Source organism: Bos mutus, chromosome 7, assembly GCF_027580195.1.
Source record: "Bos mutus isolate GX-2022 chromosome 7, NWIPB_WYAK_1.1, whole genome shotgun sequence".
Taxonomy (NCBI): domain Eukaryota; kingdom Metazoa; phylum Chordata; class Mammalia; order Artiodactyla; family Bovidae; genus Bos; species Bos mutus.
The window spans coordinates 49603417-49620829 of record NC_091623.1 but is presented as its reverse complement, the minus strand read 5'-3'; the positions used below and the strand labels follow the sequence as shown (position 1 = coordinate 49620829).

Below are 17413 nucleotides of genomic sequence, written 5' to 3'. Positions count from 1 at the left end.
GGAATTGCTTTTACTCAGGGTTAATACTCTCTAATTGCCCCCAACCTTCCAATTACCTTGTAGGAGTACCAATGTCATTAGTGCCACTGGGAAACCAAGAGACAGTCAGAGTGTAGCAACGTCTACCTGGTCCTGAGTGAACCAGCACGACTGGCTGGGAGGACATGGAACACTCTGGCAACGCTGCCTGGAAAGGATCCTCCCTACAGATACTCCTCGCACCGCATCCCTAGCATTTGAGAATGCCACCAGGGTGCGAGGTGGAAACACCAAAATCCATATGCAAATGGCTCCCGAGGCAGGAGATGAAGCAGCCCTTGGTATACTGAAGGAAAAGAAGCTGGCTCATAAAAGAAGATCACAAGACTCTTCACAACACAAAGCTGATTAGTCTGGGTTTGAAAAAAAAAAAAGACATTGGGAATTCCGTGGTGGTCCAGTGGTGAGGGCTCTGTGCTTTCAGTGCCAAGGGGGTGGGTTCAGTTCCTGGTTAGGGAACTAAGATCCCCAAATCCACGCAGTGTGACAGACAAAACAACAACAAAAAACTTTATATGTGTTTATATATATAAAAAAGACTTTAACATTTTAAAGTTAGCCTCCCCCCACCAATTTCTTTACATACATATGTACGTAAATGAGATTATTCAACCCACACTCATGCCACAGGTGCTGGATTTATTGGTCAGTATAGTTTATTATTATTATTTTTTAACCTTTCTGCCCTCACATGGCTTTCCCAGGTGATACATACTGACAGCTTGTTGAGTAGCCTCTGTGCATATAATCATAATATCTATATTTTTATATATAGTATATACAATTAAAATATAAAAGAGATTTGGAGGGTTTAAAAAAATGGAATATATATACTTCTCAGTATTATACTTTTCTCACTCAATAATACCTGTGGAAACCCCTCTAAACCTACTATTCACTAGGTAAAATTTGCTTTTTCTCATGTCTGTATAATATACCACAGCGTGGAACATTTTGGATATTCCACAATTCATTCAATTACAGATGTCCCTAAGTGTCCACAGGGGACGGGTTCCAAAACCACTGTGGATACCAAAATCTGCAACTGCTCAAGTCTCTCATACACATGGCGTAGCACTGCTGACCCTCTACATCTGTGGGTTCAACATCTGCAGGTATGAAAGGCTGACTGCATTCCCTTAAAGGTGGACAATCAGCTCATTTCCAGTTCTTTTCGACATTAAGAATATATTTTTAATTCCAAGTGAGCAAACCTTAGTACTCTGGGGGCATAAAGCATGCCTTCCTTGGTAAGGTACACTGCCAGGACACTGAGACCAGAAGAGTCCTCAATACGAAGAAGTGTGAAGGACAAGTAATGGATGTTTCTGGCAGAATATTCAAACACAGCCCAAGGGTTTACAGTGAAACTCCCTCCCACATCTGTGTTCAGTCCATGTGCCTCTCTAGAAGTGATCCATGAATATGGAAGTACAACATATAAATACAAGTGTTATGTCTTCTTTATTACAACATAAATTTGAGCATGTTATACACATTGTTTGCTTTTTTTTCTTTTCCGTCTCTTTTTTCAGAGTGACTTCTTTTAATGCTCTTGTTAACAAGGATGAGGTAGAGTTACATGTGGCATGAAAAGACATCCAAGACACACTGTGGTCAGAGTAAGTCTAGAGGCAACCTAAATGTGTCACAGTGCTTTTCCATTTACATCCCAACAATCCATAAAGCAAATTACACTACCAACAATATACATCTGAAAGGCATTAAAAAAAGGACTTGGAAGGAGTCATGCATGAGTGGCTTCCTCTGACGAAGGAGGCGGGGAGTGGGACTGAGGTGGGAGACCGGGGGATAGTGTGGATGGGGAAATCGCCCTTGTACTCTCTATTCTTCCTGAGAGCCTAATTCCTTAAACTACAGGAACAGGAACATATTACCATTGTAATTAAAAACAGCTAAATAAAAACGAAAATCTCAAACAGTGCAAAAACAAAAGTAGCATTCTTTGTCAGCAGTTACAGGAAAAGATGCTCAACAACACTAATCATCAGGAAATGCAAAACAAAACTGCAAGACGGTAACACCTCATACCTGTTAGAATGGTTATCACTGACAAGACAAGAAATAAGAAGTGTCGGCCAGGAAACAGAGAAAAGGGAACCCTTGTGCAGTGTTGGTGGGAATGTAAACGAGTACAGCCACTATGGAAAACAGTATGGCAGTTTCTCAAAAAATGAAAAATAAAACTACTAAATGATTCAGCAATTCCACTTCTGGGTATTTACCCAAATAAAGGGAAAACTAACATGAATACATATATGCACCCCCATATTCACGGCAGCATTACTTACAATAGCCAAGATATAGCAACAACCTTCCTGATAGCTCAGTTGGTAAAGAATCTGCCTGCAGTGCAGAAGACCCTGGTTTGATTCCCGGGTTGGGAAGATCCACTGGAGAAGGGATAGGCTACCCACTCCAGTATTCTTGCCTGGAGAATTCCACGGACTGTATTTTCCTTGGGGTTGCAAGGAGTCGGACACAACTGAGCGACTTTCACTTCACTCCTTTATAGCAACAACCTAAGTGTCCATCAATAGATGAATGAAGAAAATGTAGTATATTTATATAACAAAATATTATTCATCCATAAAAAAAAAATCCTACCATTTCTGACAGCATGAGTGGATTTGAGGACATTATGCTAAGTGAGATAAGTAAAACAATGAAAGACAAATACCTTATGCTCTTACTTATATGTAGAATCTAAAACAAACAAAGACAGAACCAAGCTCACAGATACGGGGACTGGTGGTGGTTGCCAGAGGTTGGGGAGTGGGGGAGAGGGTGAAGGGGGTCATAAGACACAAACTTCCAGTTATAAAACAAAGGAGGCTTAATGACGCAACATGCAGCATGATGACTATAGTTAAGAGCATTTTATATATATAGTTAATATATATAATCAAGTATAACTAATAACTATAGTTAATAGTAAAACTGCATATTTGAAAGTTGCTAAGACAGTAGATCCTAAAAGCTCTTGTCACAAGAAAAATGTTCTTTTGTAACTAACTATGTTAAGGTCATGGATGTACACTAGATGTACTGTGGTGATCACTTTACAATATATATAAATATCAGATCATTATGTTGTACATGTGAAAATAATATAATGTTATATGTCAATTACATCTCAGTTTTTTAAAAAGTCGCATTCTTTGCTAGAATTTCATTAAAATCATAAGAGCAGCATACAATGCAGAACTTACTCTTTGCCGCCATCTAGATCCTGCACATCTTTAATGTAGAGAGAAAAATCGATCACTCCAACCTGATTGAAAGAAAATGCACCAGTTTAAATGAAAGATAATTTCCCCACTTTCCACAAACCTTACTATCTTTAAAATTCATGGTGTTTATATGCCTATCTCCTTCGTAAACAGTCAGTCAGACGGATGAGCTTAAAGTAGCAATCAAGCAAACAAACCGAAAGAAAAACAACCCCATCATCTTCTAGAAGAAAAACTTACTAAAAATCAGAATTCGAGGGAATATTCTCAAGTTTTACCACTTAATAATGATTAGTTTTTCTGTCTTTATTCAACAAATTGTTGACAAAGATCAACAAAGTTCTTTGGGTACAAAGTGATTAAAAAAAAAAGAGAGAGAGAGACCTGGATCTTTAAAGTGGTGACCTCAACTGATAACTCTGACTCCTTCTTTCCCCAAGTTGGGATGAAAAGGTCCAGTCAGTATTTCAGGGAAAATTCTCTGCTATAGGGAACTAGGGAGGTCCAAGATCCCTCAACATCTCAAAGTTAGGTGCTTTGTTCAGAAATAAAGCACTTGAGAGAGAGTGAATAAGAGCCCTAGCCTGCCACCACTGACTCTGGTGAAAGTGAAGCCATTCCTTTGAAATACAGGATAATTGGGTCCATCAATACAGAAATATTTAAATCAATCACATTATAGCCATACTGCAGAGCCCTCTGCAACCATAACAAAGAACACAGGGAATGAAAATGTAATGAAATGAAGAAAGCTCCAGGATAAAACTTTAAGTCAAAGAATACTATGTACAGCATTAACCCCACTTATATATATATAGTATAGCAACCCCACTCATGTTAAAAGCCAAAGCTGTATGTGACGTCTTTTGCAACTTCTCTGTTGCGCCTCCCACCAATCTCCATTCCCAACCCTTGAACCTGGGTGGCCTTACTACCTGTCCAAATGAGCAGAAAGCAGCAGGAAGGAGGCTGTGACTTTTCAGCTAGGTTAACAAAGGCAGTACACACTTCATCCTGGCTCTTTCCCTTGGGCACATGCCTCTGAAGTTCTGAGCTTCTATGGGAAAAGTCTGGCTACCTTGAGGCACCACGCTGGAGACCATGTGGAGAGACCAGATGCAGACAGAGATGCCCAGGAAACCCCTGCTGCTCCAGCGCCCACCCACTGACCTTCTCAACTCAGAGGGCAGTGACAGCACATGCCTTCAGCCACTCCAGTCCTAGCCACCAACTTCCTATAATCACAGGTGTGCTTCAGAATCAACTTGCTGAAATCAGCTAACCATCAACTATGAGTGATTGGTATTTTTAATGTGACTGTTAATTTGTTACACTGCCATAGAAAGCCAGAAAAGATTTAGTCAGAAACAAAAACCTATGTACACATAAATGCATAGAAAAAGTAGTCCCTCAAGTTTTCACATTACCTGTGGGGACAAAAGTGGGACTGAAGGGGAAGGAGAAAAGGGAAGCTTGAATTTCACTTTTCACTTTACATGCTTTTGTAATTGCTTAATTTTTTTCAACAAGCATGTACTTCTTCTATAATAGAAAAAGAGTAAAAAAATATATATACATTTGCCTGGAAAAAAGGAAACAATAGAAAGAATGAGAAAGAATTAATACCCAAAGTAGAAATTAATGGACTAGAAGACAGATAAAGTCCTCCTCCCGAAGCAGAAGTGATGAGTAAAGAGCAAGATCTGGGTTTCGAGCTCAACACAGTAGACGAACTCTGTCATGCGTACAATATTACAATTTGGAAATGTGAGATTTTAAAAAGCTGCAAGAAAATACTCTCATGCAACTAACAGCGGAGATCTGAATGAAATAAATGGTTTCTGGAAAAATATAAATGACTAAAGGTTTTTATAAGGCTGGCTGCTGCTGCTGCTGCTTAGGAAACCAATGAACTGACCAAAGCTATGCAAAAAATAGAAGTGGTCAGAGTATGCAGATCATAAAGAGCTGAAACGGTTATACCAGCAAGTTTTAACAAACATTTAAAGAAAAATAATTCTTGCTATAATAAACTTTTGTAGAAAATAAGAACGAAAAGAATATTATCCAGCTTATTTTATGAGGTTATACAATCCTGACACTGAAAAGTTACAAAGACAGTATAGGAAGGGAAGATTCAGACAAGTGTCTCTTATAAGTAGAAACACAAAAATCCCAAATAAACCACAGACATTAAGTCTAGGAGTACACTAAAAGTATATGTACGATGACTAAGTAAGATTTATTTTAAGAATGCAGGAATAATAATATCACAATAGGAAGCCCAACAATTATTTCAATTATAATTATGGGCTAAAAATGGATATGACATCTCAATAGATGCCAGAAAGTGCTGGATAGCATTCAATATTCATTTTTTAAAAATTAATTTCTTTATTTTAATTGGCAGCTAATTCCTTTACAATATTGAGGTGGTTTTTGTCATAGGGTTTGGGACGGGGGCACACATGTACACCTGTGGCTGATACATGTCAATATTCATTTTTAAATAAAAATGCAAAGTTAGAAGAGAACAGCACTTTCTAAACACGAGAAAGAGGATCTCTCAGACAGCAGCAGCAAATACTCATGCTTCCTAGTGACATGCAGGAGGCATTATGTTGACGATAAGAATAAGCCAGGGGCTCAATCACATCTATTATTTAATAAAAATCCCAGACAAATTTTCATTTTGGAATCTGACAAAATAAATGATGTTCAAGGTCATCGGGCAGAATGGAAAACGGGACAGCCTCAACTAAATCTGAAAATGTTGCATAACAAAGTAGGTAGGAGGTGAACTGCCAGAGCATAAAACACACTATACGGCTTTGGTAGTTAAAAGACTATGTTACTAGCATAGAAATAAAAAGATCCAGAGACTAAATAGAGAGTCTACAAATAAGCCCCCTGAGTATAATGGATATTTTAACACATGATAAAGGTGGAATTTCAAATTAGTAGGCAAAATAATAATATTTGATACATGATACTGGAAACACTGGTTCACTGCTGTACTTATGTAAGAAATCTGGATTTCCACTTCATACTATGTCAAAAAGAATGACAGGCAGATTATTTACATGTAAAATATATACATGTGATTTAAAAATTAAGTTAATTTTTAGATGTGGAAGGACCTTCTAGGCACAATAGGTTAGAAGGTATAGAGGAAAAGTCCATTAAATACGACTGCACGAGAAAAAAAAAAAGGTCTATAGAGAAAACAAACCCCGAGAGAGCAGAAAAAAATTTTTATAACAAATATTCTGACAAATGGTAAATATCCTTATCTATAATAAAGAAGTGGAAAAAGATGGAATATTCAAAAAAATGGGCAAAGGATATGAACAGGTGAACCACCAATGGCTTGTTTAATGTTTGTAATACAAAATGAATAAACCTTGTATGATATTTAAATAAAACATGAAAAAAAAAACCAAAACAACTCCATCATCCTAGTTTTCAAAAACACAAATTTGGGATGAAGAGTTTTTTCTGTCTGATTGAAAAAGACCAAGAACCTCTCATGCTTTCACAACACTCATGCAGAACTTGTGCAGTCTGACACAGCAATCTCAAAACTTATCCTAAGAAAACAAAAGGACAAGGCTTAAAAACAAGTATAAGGATATTTATAACACTGTCATTATAACATGAAAATGACTTACATTAATAAGTATTGGTTAGGGAGGAGAATCAAGAAGGAGGGGATATATATATATTATATATACAATTATATGTATATATATATAAAATTATGACTGATTTGTGTTGTTGTATGGCAGAAAACAACACAACACTGTAACGCAATTATCTTTCAATTAAAAAAAAGTATTGGTTAAATAAATTATGGTATATTCATAAAATGGATGTATCTCTTGACATCAAGAGCTATGTGGAACACATTGTTAAATAAAGAAATTGCAAAATGGTGTTCTTGGAATAATCACATTTTGGTTTAATGAAAAAAGAAAGCTCCAAACATCGGTCTGTGAGATACAAAGACACACACACACACACACACACTCACACCTTTTATTCATGTGCTGGAAGGATATATCCCAAAATGTAACACTGAATCAGCTGTTTCTGTGTAATGGGACAATATGTGATACTTCATTTCTTTAAAAAAAAACTTGTTTGTATTTTTTGAAAAATATTCAACAGGCCAGAACAAGAAAACTACTGGGGGAAAAAAAGCAGCTGATCTGGTCATGGAGGGATTGGGGAAGCTTTAGATTCATGTCCAAACATGTAGTGGGAAGAAGGCGGGGCAGCGGCCCAGCCACAGTTCCTGATGCCCTGAAGTGGGGTGGAGGTTAGGGCGGGGCAGACTGTCTGGATTTAGTCTCCAGCACCTGGAGCTTAGGCCTCAGCCCTGGCTACTGGCTTCTGTGCAGGAGGAAAAGCCCATCAAAAGAAGGCTGTCTCCAGCAAGGGGCACTCTGCACCTCACGGCCTGAAAGTTCCTGCTCCGTTTTACCATCTGACTTTCCAAATCTCTCCTGAGTCTGTTCTCCCACTCCTCATGCAGACTTGTCTGCCCCTGATTTCCTGACTTATCTGCTTCATGTTTCTGCATTCCCCATTCTTGGCTGCTTCTAACTCATGACCCGCATGGTTGCTAGCTTCAACTTTCTCAGTCTCAGGCCTGACCATTTCAGTGTACTGCCTAAAAACCTCCCATGGTTCCCAAAGTTCCAGGGACAAAAGCTGAAGCCTCTAACATGGCACTTGCGATGTAAAACCTGGGCCGGCCTCCACCTCCATGTCACTCATTGGGCAGGCCGTGTCCTAGCCATGGAGAACCATTTCCCGTTCCCAGACATGCCATGCTGTGTGTGTGTGCCTCTGTGCCTTTGCCCAAGCTATTTTTCGCTCTTCCCCAGGACTTTTGCCAGCTGTTCCAGCTTTGGTCCAGCGCAGCACCCTGCACAGCCCTTTGCCAGATACCCCCTGCCATCTGCCCCTTCCTGCACACGTCTGCAGATCCAATGTAAAATCCCTGGCCCAAATAAGACATTTGACCTAGAGTCAAAATTCCCATCTTACCTGAGAATCCAAGTCTTCTCCTTTTAAGCAGAGGTTGGCATCAAGCACATTGAGTCCCACCAGCAGACCAACAATCACTGTCCCTTCTTCCTCCATCATTAATGCCTCAGGCTCATAGAACTCACTGAAAGAGATGGATACGACAGAACACCTTCACCACCCTTCTACTGGACCTCCTGACTTTTCACCTCTTAGCTCGTGGCCTGGCTGAGAGTTTCACCAGGAGCCAGAGGCTGCCTTGTGTGCATTCCCTTCTGCCTTTTATTCCCTCTCTCATTTTAAGTTCTGTGATCTCTTCTCTGGCCTCTTCTCTCTTCCTGGGGCTTAGAACGGACCCCTCCCACCTCTGGTCTAAGGTTAACTTCTCTGGTTGGACCCTGGAGCCCAGCTCTTCTCATTAGGCCCCTGTGTTCCTAAACGCCACTCTGTCCCTCTTTCCACCTGGCTGCTTCCTTCGTCTTCCTACGTGAACTACTGCTACACTCACGTTCATGTCAACATGAAGTGCAATCCTGCGATCCCCACCCCCCTGACCCAGAACAACACTCTTCCCTCTCCCCTGTGTCCCGGGGAACACTGCCTGCTTTGACTTCCTTCCCTCCCAGTCCCCCGGGCCACGTGTAGTGAGGCTCCATCCGTCACCGCTCTGGTCATCAGTGATTAGCTAATACACCAGCGTGTGCATTAGCTGAGTGCATACACGTGTAGTGAGGCTCCATCCGTCACCGCTCTGGTCATCAGTGATTAGCTAATACACCAGCGTGTGTGTGAGTGCATAAGAACGTGTTATCCTCAGAATTAGTTGTTTATTTATTTATTTATTATCATTTTATTTTTGGCAGTGAGCCATGTGGGATCTTGGTTCCCAGACCAGGGACGGAAGCTGTGCCCTCTATACTGGAAGTGCGAAGTCTTCACCACTGGACCGTGAGGGCAGTCCCAGAACTAGTTGTTTAGAACAAAATCCGTACCTCAAAGTTATTCAGTATAACGGTCAGAGAAGAGTACAAGGTATGTAAATTATTTGAAATCAGTATTTATCATGAAAACATTTGTTCAGTAATAAGCCATGACTTGAAAACAATCGAAAATTTTGGATGATAGGTCATACTGTAAAAGATATTTTTATTTCAGTTAGATAAGAGCATTAGCTCTATAAAGATTTTTTCCTCAAATATTCTCATATCATAGAGAAAATACCTCTTATAATGATTTCTTTTGTCTATACAGTTATAAATATAAAAAATGAACCCAGTCATAAATTACAGAGATAGTTTGTCTTTACTGATGCCAAGAGATATAAAAGTTTACAATTTGAATATGGAATCCTAAAATAGGTAATCTAGGTATGTTCTCTTATAAAAAGCAGGGTCTTATAATTTAAAATTGCCCACTGAATCTAGTTCAAGTCATTTCCCCCCTATTATCACCCAATCAAATACTATTTTGTTGAAACTTAATGGAGTATGCTGTCAGTTACCTGATCTTAGGTATTTTTGAAGAATTATCTTCAAAATGAAAATATGAATCTTCATTAATAAAGACTTTCAGACATCGGTGCTCAAAAAATAAAATTCTGCTATTTTAAAAGTAAGCCACAGAATAGTTACACTTCATAATAATCTGAATAAAAACTGTACAGGCTTGTTCAGGTTTTTGCGTTAACATCTTACAGAGAAACATGAATGAACCATTTGGCCAAGTCAATACATTCTTATTTTAATTCCTAATGATGTACAAAACTATGTTCTAATTACGAAGCAAAAACTAAGCGAAGATAGGTGATGAAATACCTCAAGAGATTTTTATTGTCTACAAGCACTTTCAGATAATCTGCTAGTTTCTTCTGCATGAGTGCAAGATAAAGCCAAGCTCTGCCCCTTCCCACAGCTGTCCTGTAATTCAAACAGAGGATCAGACTATTAAAGCATTACAACAACAAAAACAAAGGGAAAAAAGCCAACTTAGCCAGGGAGAAATATATTCACACACACACACACACACACACACACACACACACACACGCACGCACGCTTGTGAATGCAAAGCTGCCCTGGGGGTTGCGGGAACACTCTGGGAAGGCTGAAGAAATGGCTCACTGCATTTTTTTCGGGACTGTTTGAAGTCTCTATCATAGGCATATATTTCCCTCCCTCCCCCTCAAAAAAAAAAAACCACAACAAAACCAGAAAAATATTTAAGCCAGAAATATCTGATTTCTGGAACAAATACAATTAGATAAAACTTTGCATGTATTCATACATTTCACAGGAAGCCAGGAAATATCAGGTTAGATTGTATCATGGATAAACATTCTTTCAAAAGATGAATATAGAATACAGTCATTAAAGTACTGAACTCACAAGATTTCTAAGGCATTAGCTTGAAATTTACTACATCAAGTTTATTTCTGACACAGTAAAATACACATAATATGAAGTTTACCACCTCATCCATTTTTAAGTGTACTGTTAGCTCTGTTAGGCACATGTTGTGCAACCAGTCTCAAAGGTGCAATTTTGAAAAGATCTGTTTTAAAAGAAAGAAAAAGCCTCCCAAATATAGACCTAGCACTATTTAAGGAAAAAAAAGTTACTGTTCTAAGCAGAGTAACTGCATTTGTAATGTCCAAGAGAGTATTGGAGGTACTGCTGTAATCAATACCTGCCTCAAAGGGCTAGAAGGCACCCAACTTAATATAAAAGGCTTTGGATTCCCCCCACCTTTCAATAAATGATGTGAAGTTAGAGTAAAAGAAGAAAAGAAATAGGAAAAATGCACATCTACATGTCCTGCTTGGTGGGAGTACAAACTGGCACAATTCTTCCAGCAGGCAATTTAATGCCAGCCGGTTATCAAAGTTCTGCATCTAGCAAGGTAAGGAAGTAATTGAGGATGTGCACAAAGATGTGTGTTGGGGGTGGTCAGCACTGCAGTTTGGACAATGAGGATTTGAAGACAACCACAACTCCAGTACCCTTGCCTGGAAAATCCCATGGACAGGGAGCCTGGAAGGCTGCAGTCCACGGGGTCACAAACAGTCGGACACGACTGAGCGACTTCCCTTTCACTTTTCATTTTCATGCATTGGAGAAGGAAATGGCAACCCACTCCAGTGTTCTTGCCTGGAGAATCCCAGGGACAGGGGAGCCTGGTGGGCTGCCGTCTATGGGGTCGCACAGAGTTGGACACGACTGAAGTGACTTAGCAGCACAAAGCCCAAAGTGGGAGGGGCTAAACAACAGAATGCTGTGTGCTCACTTCAAAAACAAAGTTGTGGATGAATATTTAATATGGAAAAAGGCTTAAAGTCTACTATTAAATGGGAAAAAAGCTACAGTATGTACAGCTTAATACTTGTTTTTTCCCCAGTTCTCCTTCTCTGTTCATTAATACGCTGCTCCTAGTTAAGGTTCACATCCCAAGCATTTTTCTGCATTGGAAATAAATGTTCTTATTTTCCTTCCCTTCTTACAAAAATATTAGTATGCTACATATACCATTTTGCAACTTGCTCGTTTTACTGAATATCTGTTATTTTGAAATTCTTTCTGTACACAGGAAATTTCCTGTTCATGTTTTCATAGCTTTAAGGTGTTTCACTACTGGACTGTGCCATGATTTATTTACCTAGCTTTTAATCTGCTGCTAAGTTGCTTCAGTCGTGTCCGACTCTTTGAGACCCCATAGATGGCAGCCCACCAGGCTCCCCTGTCCCTGGGATTCTCCAGGCAAGAATACTGGAGTGGGTTGCCATTTCCCTCTCCAATGCATGGAAGTGAAAAGTCAAAGTGAAGTCGCTCAGTCGTGTCCAACTCTTAGCGACCCCATGGACTGCAGCCCACCAGGCTCCTCCATCCATGGGATTTTCCAGGCAAGAGTACTGGAGTGGGGTGCCATCACCTTCTCCAGTTTTTAATCTAGGCCATTTCTAATCTGCTGCTGTTACAAATGATGCTGCAACAGACATCTCTGTACATGTGTCATTTTCACGTGTTAGGTCTATGAGATAAAACCCCTAGAAGTAGAGTTACTGGGGCAAAAGGTAGATGCGCTGGTGGCTTCGGTGGTTAGTCCATGAGGACTGCAACAGTGATGCCACCGGGGGAGGCAAAGGTGAATCACAGTAGAAGCTTCTTTATTCGTCTGTCTGACTCTACAAGGATAATGACCAAGATATTAATTGTAGCTTTGTTTTTTCTGAGCAGTAAGCTAACAGAAGCATCTTTTTTACTTGTTCTTATTTCCTAATTAAAAATTATGTAATAAGAAAAAAGACTGTTTTTAATTTCCAAAAAAGTAGAGAACCTTGTCTGTTGTCTGGGTTTACATGCCAATACGTGAAATCGTATTTGTTGTGTAACAGTATGTTTAATAGTGAACCATGATATGAAAACAATGTAAAGTTCTGGGTACTGGGCCACACTGTAAAAGACATTTTTATCTCAATTAGACAAGGAAATTAAACTCCAGAGAGATGACTCTCAGGACTCAAAGTCTGTCCTGCAAGTTTCAAACTACCTCAGAGCAAACAGTCTCTACTCTCCAAAAAATACTAATCATAACTTCTAAAATCCTGTAGAAATTTTAGAACTTGTGCTCCTGTTTAATGAAATGGTAAAAACACTGCAGCTGTTTATGGAGCAAAGCCAGCAGTCTTCTCACATGGCTCCCCAAAAGGCTACTACTCCAGAGGCATCAAGAAGAGGGAGTCACTCTGTATTTCCTTTTTGGCAGACACAGGGAGGATTTTGATACTTCAACTAGTTGCTTGTTCAGCATCCACAGGGTTAATAAGGGAACAGAAGCAGTGAGTTCAGCTGACAAGAAGCTCTTTGTTAGCATAACAAGACTTCGGAAATGCCCCTGTGCCTAAGTGGAAATAGAAGCGTGAGTGCAGGAGAAGGCAGACCCCTGCTCCACCCAATCAGACCACCCAAGGACAGGGTCTCTAGAGGGAGTGAGCTGGCTGGAAGGGATGGACAACAGGACCATGCACAGAACAACTGAAGAAACAAGGCAGATGTGGGAGGCTCGTGAAAGTGAAAAGCAAAAGGGTCAGTTGCTCAGTCATGTCCAACTCTGCGACCCCATGGACCACGGTCTTTTGCCCATCCAATTTTCCAGGCAAGAATACTGAGCCGGTATCCATTTCCTTCTCCAGGGGATCTTCCCACCCAGGGATCGAACCCACACGTCCTGCATCGCAGGCAGGTTCTTTACTATCTGAGCCACCAGGGAAGCCCAGGAAGATCACGGCTGGTGGGGGTGGTGGGGTGGGGTGGTGTCACCAAATAAATATATGAAAGTTTGTCACCTGCTATAGGCGAAAGCCTTAGGTGGCACAGGCCCACAGGGCTGAACCCAGGTCAGAGACAGAAGGCTTAAATCCTATGAACGCATGGGGTTCAGCAGCAAATGAGTTTAGCAAGATGCAGAGCGTTTCAGAGGCCAGGAGATCTGTGTTCTCTTCCTGGTTCCACCACTCAGTTGCCGAGGGACCTTGGGCAAGTTACTTAACCACTCTGAGTCTCAGTTTCTGCACTTGCAGATAAGAACACCAACAGCTTAGCTCCTAGGGATTTGTGGATGATGAAATGAAATAATGAAGTGCTAAGGCATTGTCCTTAGCACAATGCCTGGCACTTGGCAGGGCCTTAGTCAGTGGTGGTGGCTAATGTAATTACCCTAAAATGGAATAGGCTGGCTCTGCAGGAGAAGGTCAAAGAGAGTCTGGATAGTTAGGTTCCTTGTGGAAGACTCTGCAAGGGGCTCTGGTATGTACCCCAGGATCTCCTTCTCCTCCTGTAACTGCTCTTGCAGTGACAATACCTTTTCATTACAGAACCTTGTATGACAAGCAGGAATTATGGTCCTCATTTTAAAGAAAAGGAAACTGAGGCTCAGAATGGGGCAAATTTTGCTCAAGTTTATGTGGAAATTGAGCAGCAGAGCTGAGACTAAAGTCTAAGTAAAGTGTGGCTTGTGCTATAGTTTGTTCTAAATTAGAAGATGCTTTATTAGCAAGGAATTGAGAAATGGATAAATAGAAGGGAGTTTTTTTTTTTTTTTTTTTTAAAACATCAAATTGATGTAACTACTTCTCACTCACTTTAATTCTGGTAGATTTCTGACACTAGTGGCTATATCTGATGCTTCTGGACAAAGTTTCTCCACCAGCTCCAAAGGACCAAAGAAAGATTTATTTTGGCCAATAAAACTCTTCTTAACTAAAAGGGAAAACAAAAGTATTATTCATAAGAACAGTTTGCAAAACGTTTTCAGGGGCCCTCAGTCTCTCTCCCAAAAGCCAAATGAAAGCTATGGAGCTGCACTGCTTATTCCTTCTGATTCAGTCTTGGGGACTGGGAGAAGCCAAATACCAAATGAGCTCTCCCTGCTTCTGATGACAGGGTTTCTCTGTCATACCCATTATGCTCCCTCAAGTATTTATTGCCCACAAAATAAAACAAGTGCTCAAATAATCATCTATGAAATCCTTGCCCTTTCTCCCTCTTACCTGATGCCAAAGTCAATTCTTGATGGACTTTGTCAAATCATCACCACCATCCCTCATCTGAATTGCTGCAATAACCTCCTAATGGGTTTCCTTGCTCCTAATATTGTTACCACCCCACATTTCTAATCTGTTCTCCACATGGGTGGAGTTTTTTTTAAAAATGTAGATCTTATTTTTCCATGGCTGAAAATCCTCCAAATACTCATGAAATAAAATCCAACTCCTAACTTGACCTTTAAAGGCCGATGTTATCCAGCCCATCTCAACTACCCTGACCTCCTCTCCTCCTGTTGGCATGCCTCACTTACCTGGTGTCTTCCTGAAACCAAGGTTGGTCCCACTCAAGACCTCTGCACCTGTTTTGTTTTTCTAGAAAGGCTCTTGCCCCAAACCTTTGCACAGTTGACGCCTTCTCTCCTTTAGCTCTCAGCTCACATTTCACTCCCCAGAAAGACGTTCCCCTTTTACCCTAACTGGAAAGATTTTCCCTTGATTCCCTCTATCTTTTAACCAATCTTGCATCCCTGAATTAGTAGCATTTTGCAACTGTTTTGCTTCTGAATTTGTTGTCTTATCTCCGCTCTAGAACTGTGCTGTCCAAGGTAGTCACTAGCCACAAGTGGTACTGAAATGTAGCCAGTGCAATTGAGATGTGCTTTAAGTGTAAAATACAGTGGATCTTTAAGCCTCACCTTAAAAAGAATGTAAAATATCTCACTAATAAGGTTTATACTGACTATATACGTCAAAATGATACTATTTTGGCTATACTGGGTTCAATAAAATAAATTACTAAAACTTCATGTGTTTCTGCTTTTTTTAAAAACGTGGCTACTAGGATATCAGAAATCACACATGTGGCTTGCATGGCATTTCTACTGGACAGCGCTGCTCTATAATGTCATGTCTTGTGGGCAGGGATCTTGTTTGTTTTGTGCACAGCTGTTACCCCAGCACCCAGAAGAATGTTTGGCATTGAAGATGCTGAGCGAAGTCAGCCTGAATTTTTACGCCCTGGAAGCCCCCCGCCCCACCCCGCCCCACGGCCGCGGCTCACCTCTCAGCCCATGTTTGAGGCAATGCTCCAGCACTACAAAGAACTGCTGCAGGGGGGCATGATCTGCATCCAGGCTGCGGCCCAGGCTCAGGGCAGACTGGAGCAAGACCTTGATGCTGAGTTTCATCATGTGCATCAGGTTGACACGCTCCTCCATCATCTGGCCCTTGGAAGCTGTAGAGTGGAAGCAGGGACAGCTTCGTTAGTGCACTGAATGTAGTCCCGGGTGAGGAGGCTAGACGCAGAACAACGAAGGGAAGACCCGTCGGCTGGTCTGCTCTGAGCACTCACGTGCGGATTAACTGGAGTTCTCAGCCAACCGGCCCCTATCCCCGGGAGGTCACAGCCTCAACCGGGCGGCTGAGGCCGTGGGTCAGTCTGCAAGGCTTCTCCCAGGTAGCTCCGCGCGTTGCTACGGCGACGGCCCTATCAGCACTCACTGCGATTGGTGTCTCCCACGCCCTTATTCCATTTTCGACCAATGGAACGATGCATACTCCAGAAAGCCTTGCCCTAAGCTAGGAGGCTTGCTGGGAAAGTGCTTCACCCCCTCTCGTTTCTATTGGAGGAGTCCAGCTCGAGGCCACGCCCCCAGAGCTCGCGGGCGCCATTTTGACTTCTCTGCCAGGAGGGAGGTAGCGGCTTCCGGGCTTGCTTGGGGTGGCTCGTATACTAGCTAGAGGGATTCCTGAGCCAGCTGTTTTGTCTGTGAGTGCCACCCGGGGCATTCGGGGAAGCATCCATTCCTTGGTACAGGGCTCAAATTCTCGTTGCCCTTCTTTCGTGCACGATTAGTGCACTGTTTCACACTTCTTTTGTAAGGTAAAACCATTAGAATAAAATGCAAGCACTATAAACTGGTACAGTTAATAAAAGTTCAATCATTCAAGGTTTTTTAAAAATCTTTATTTTATTACTATTATAAATAATTATAAAATGAAATGTGCTAGAAGTTTCTTTGTATTCATTAATCGTATTTACACTTAATAACCACTGGAGTTCAGCAATATTTCATTAGATTATTTTTCATTTTGTTAGGTCAGATTTCAGTCCTCCAGTCTCCTCTCTTAATGGGATTCTCCAGGCAAGAATATTGGAGTGGACTGCCATTTTCTTCTTCTCCAGGGCATCTTCCCAACCCAGGGATCCGAGGCCCGTCTCTTGCATTGGCAGGCAGATTCTTTACTACTGAGCCAAGAGGAAAGCTCATTTACTATGTAAAAATGTATAAAGGTGAAACAAAATTTTGCGAAAAAGTCTACCCTGAATTAATTCTTTTTGGGGGGGGAGAAATTTTTTTTTTTAAAGTAGTTGTAAGTTTACAACAAAATTGACAGGAAGGTACGGAAATTCCCTTCCCTCACATGCATCTGGAGAAGGCAACGGCAACCCACTCCAGTACTCTTGCCTGGAAAATCCCATGGCCGGAGGAGCCTGCTGGGCTGCAGTCCATGGGGTCCCTGTGAGTCGGACACGACTGAGCGAGTT

General features: G+C 41.1%; 1 protein-coding gene across 4 annotated transcripts in view; it reads right to left on the bottom strand.

The window, feature by feature from the left end:
• RUFY1 (RUN and FYVE domain containing 1) overlaps window positions 1-17413 on the bottom strand; it is a 64136-nt gene that overhangs the window by 34538 nt on the left and 12185 nt on the right. For 2 of the 4 annotated variants that reach the window (XM_005905929.3, XM_070373479.1), the window contains exons 2-6: window positions 15926-16099; window positions 14461-14578; window positions 10142-10243; window positions 8349-8472; window positions 3273-3334 (exon numbers count right to left, since the gene is read on the bottom strand). In XM_005905929.3, coding sequence (XP_005905991.2) covers window positions 3273-3334; window positions 8349-8472; window positions 10142-10243; window positions 14461-14578; window positions 15926-16099 — 580 coding nt within the window. Of the gene's footprint in view, window positions 1-3272; window positions 3335-8348; window positions 8473-10141; window positions 10244-14460; window positions 14579-15925; window positions 16100-16216; window positions 16369-17413 lie in introns of those variants that run through there. The other 2 variants (XM_070373480.1, XM_070373481.1) reach the window with 2 other exon arrangements.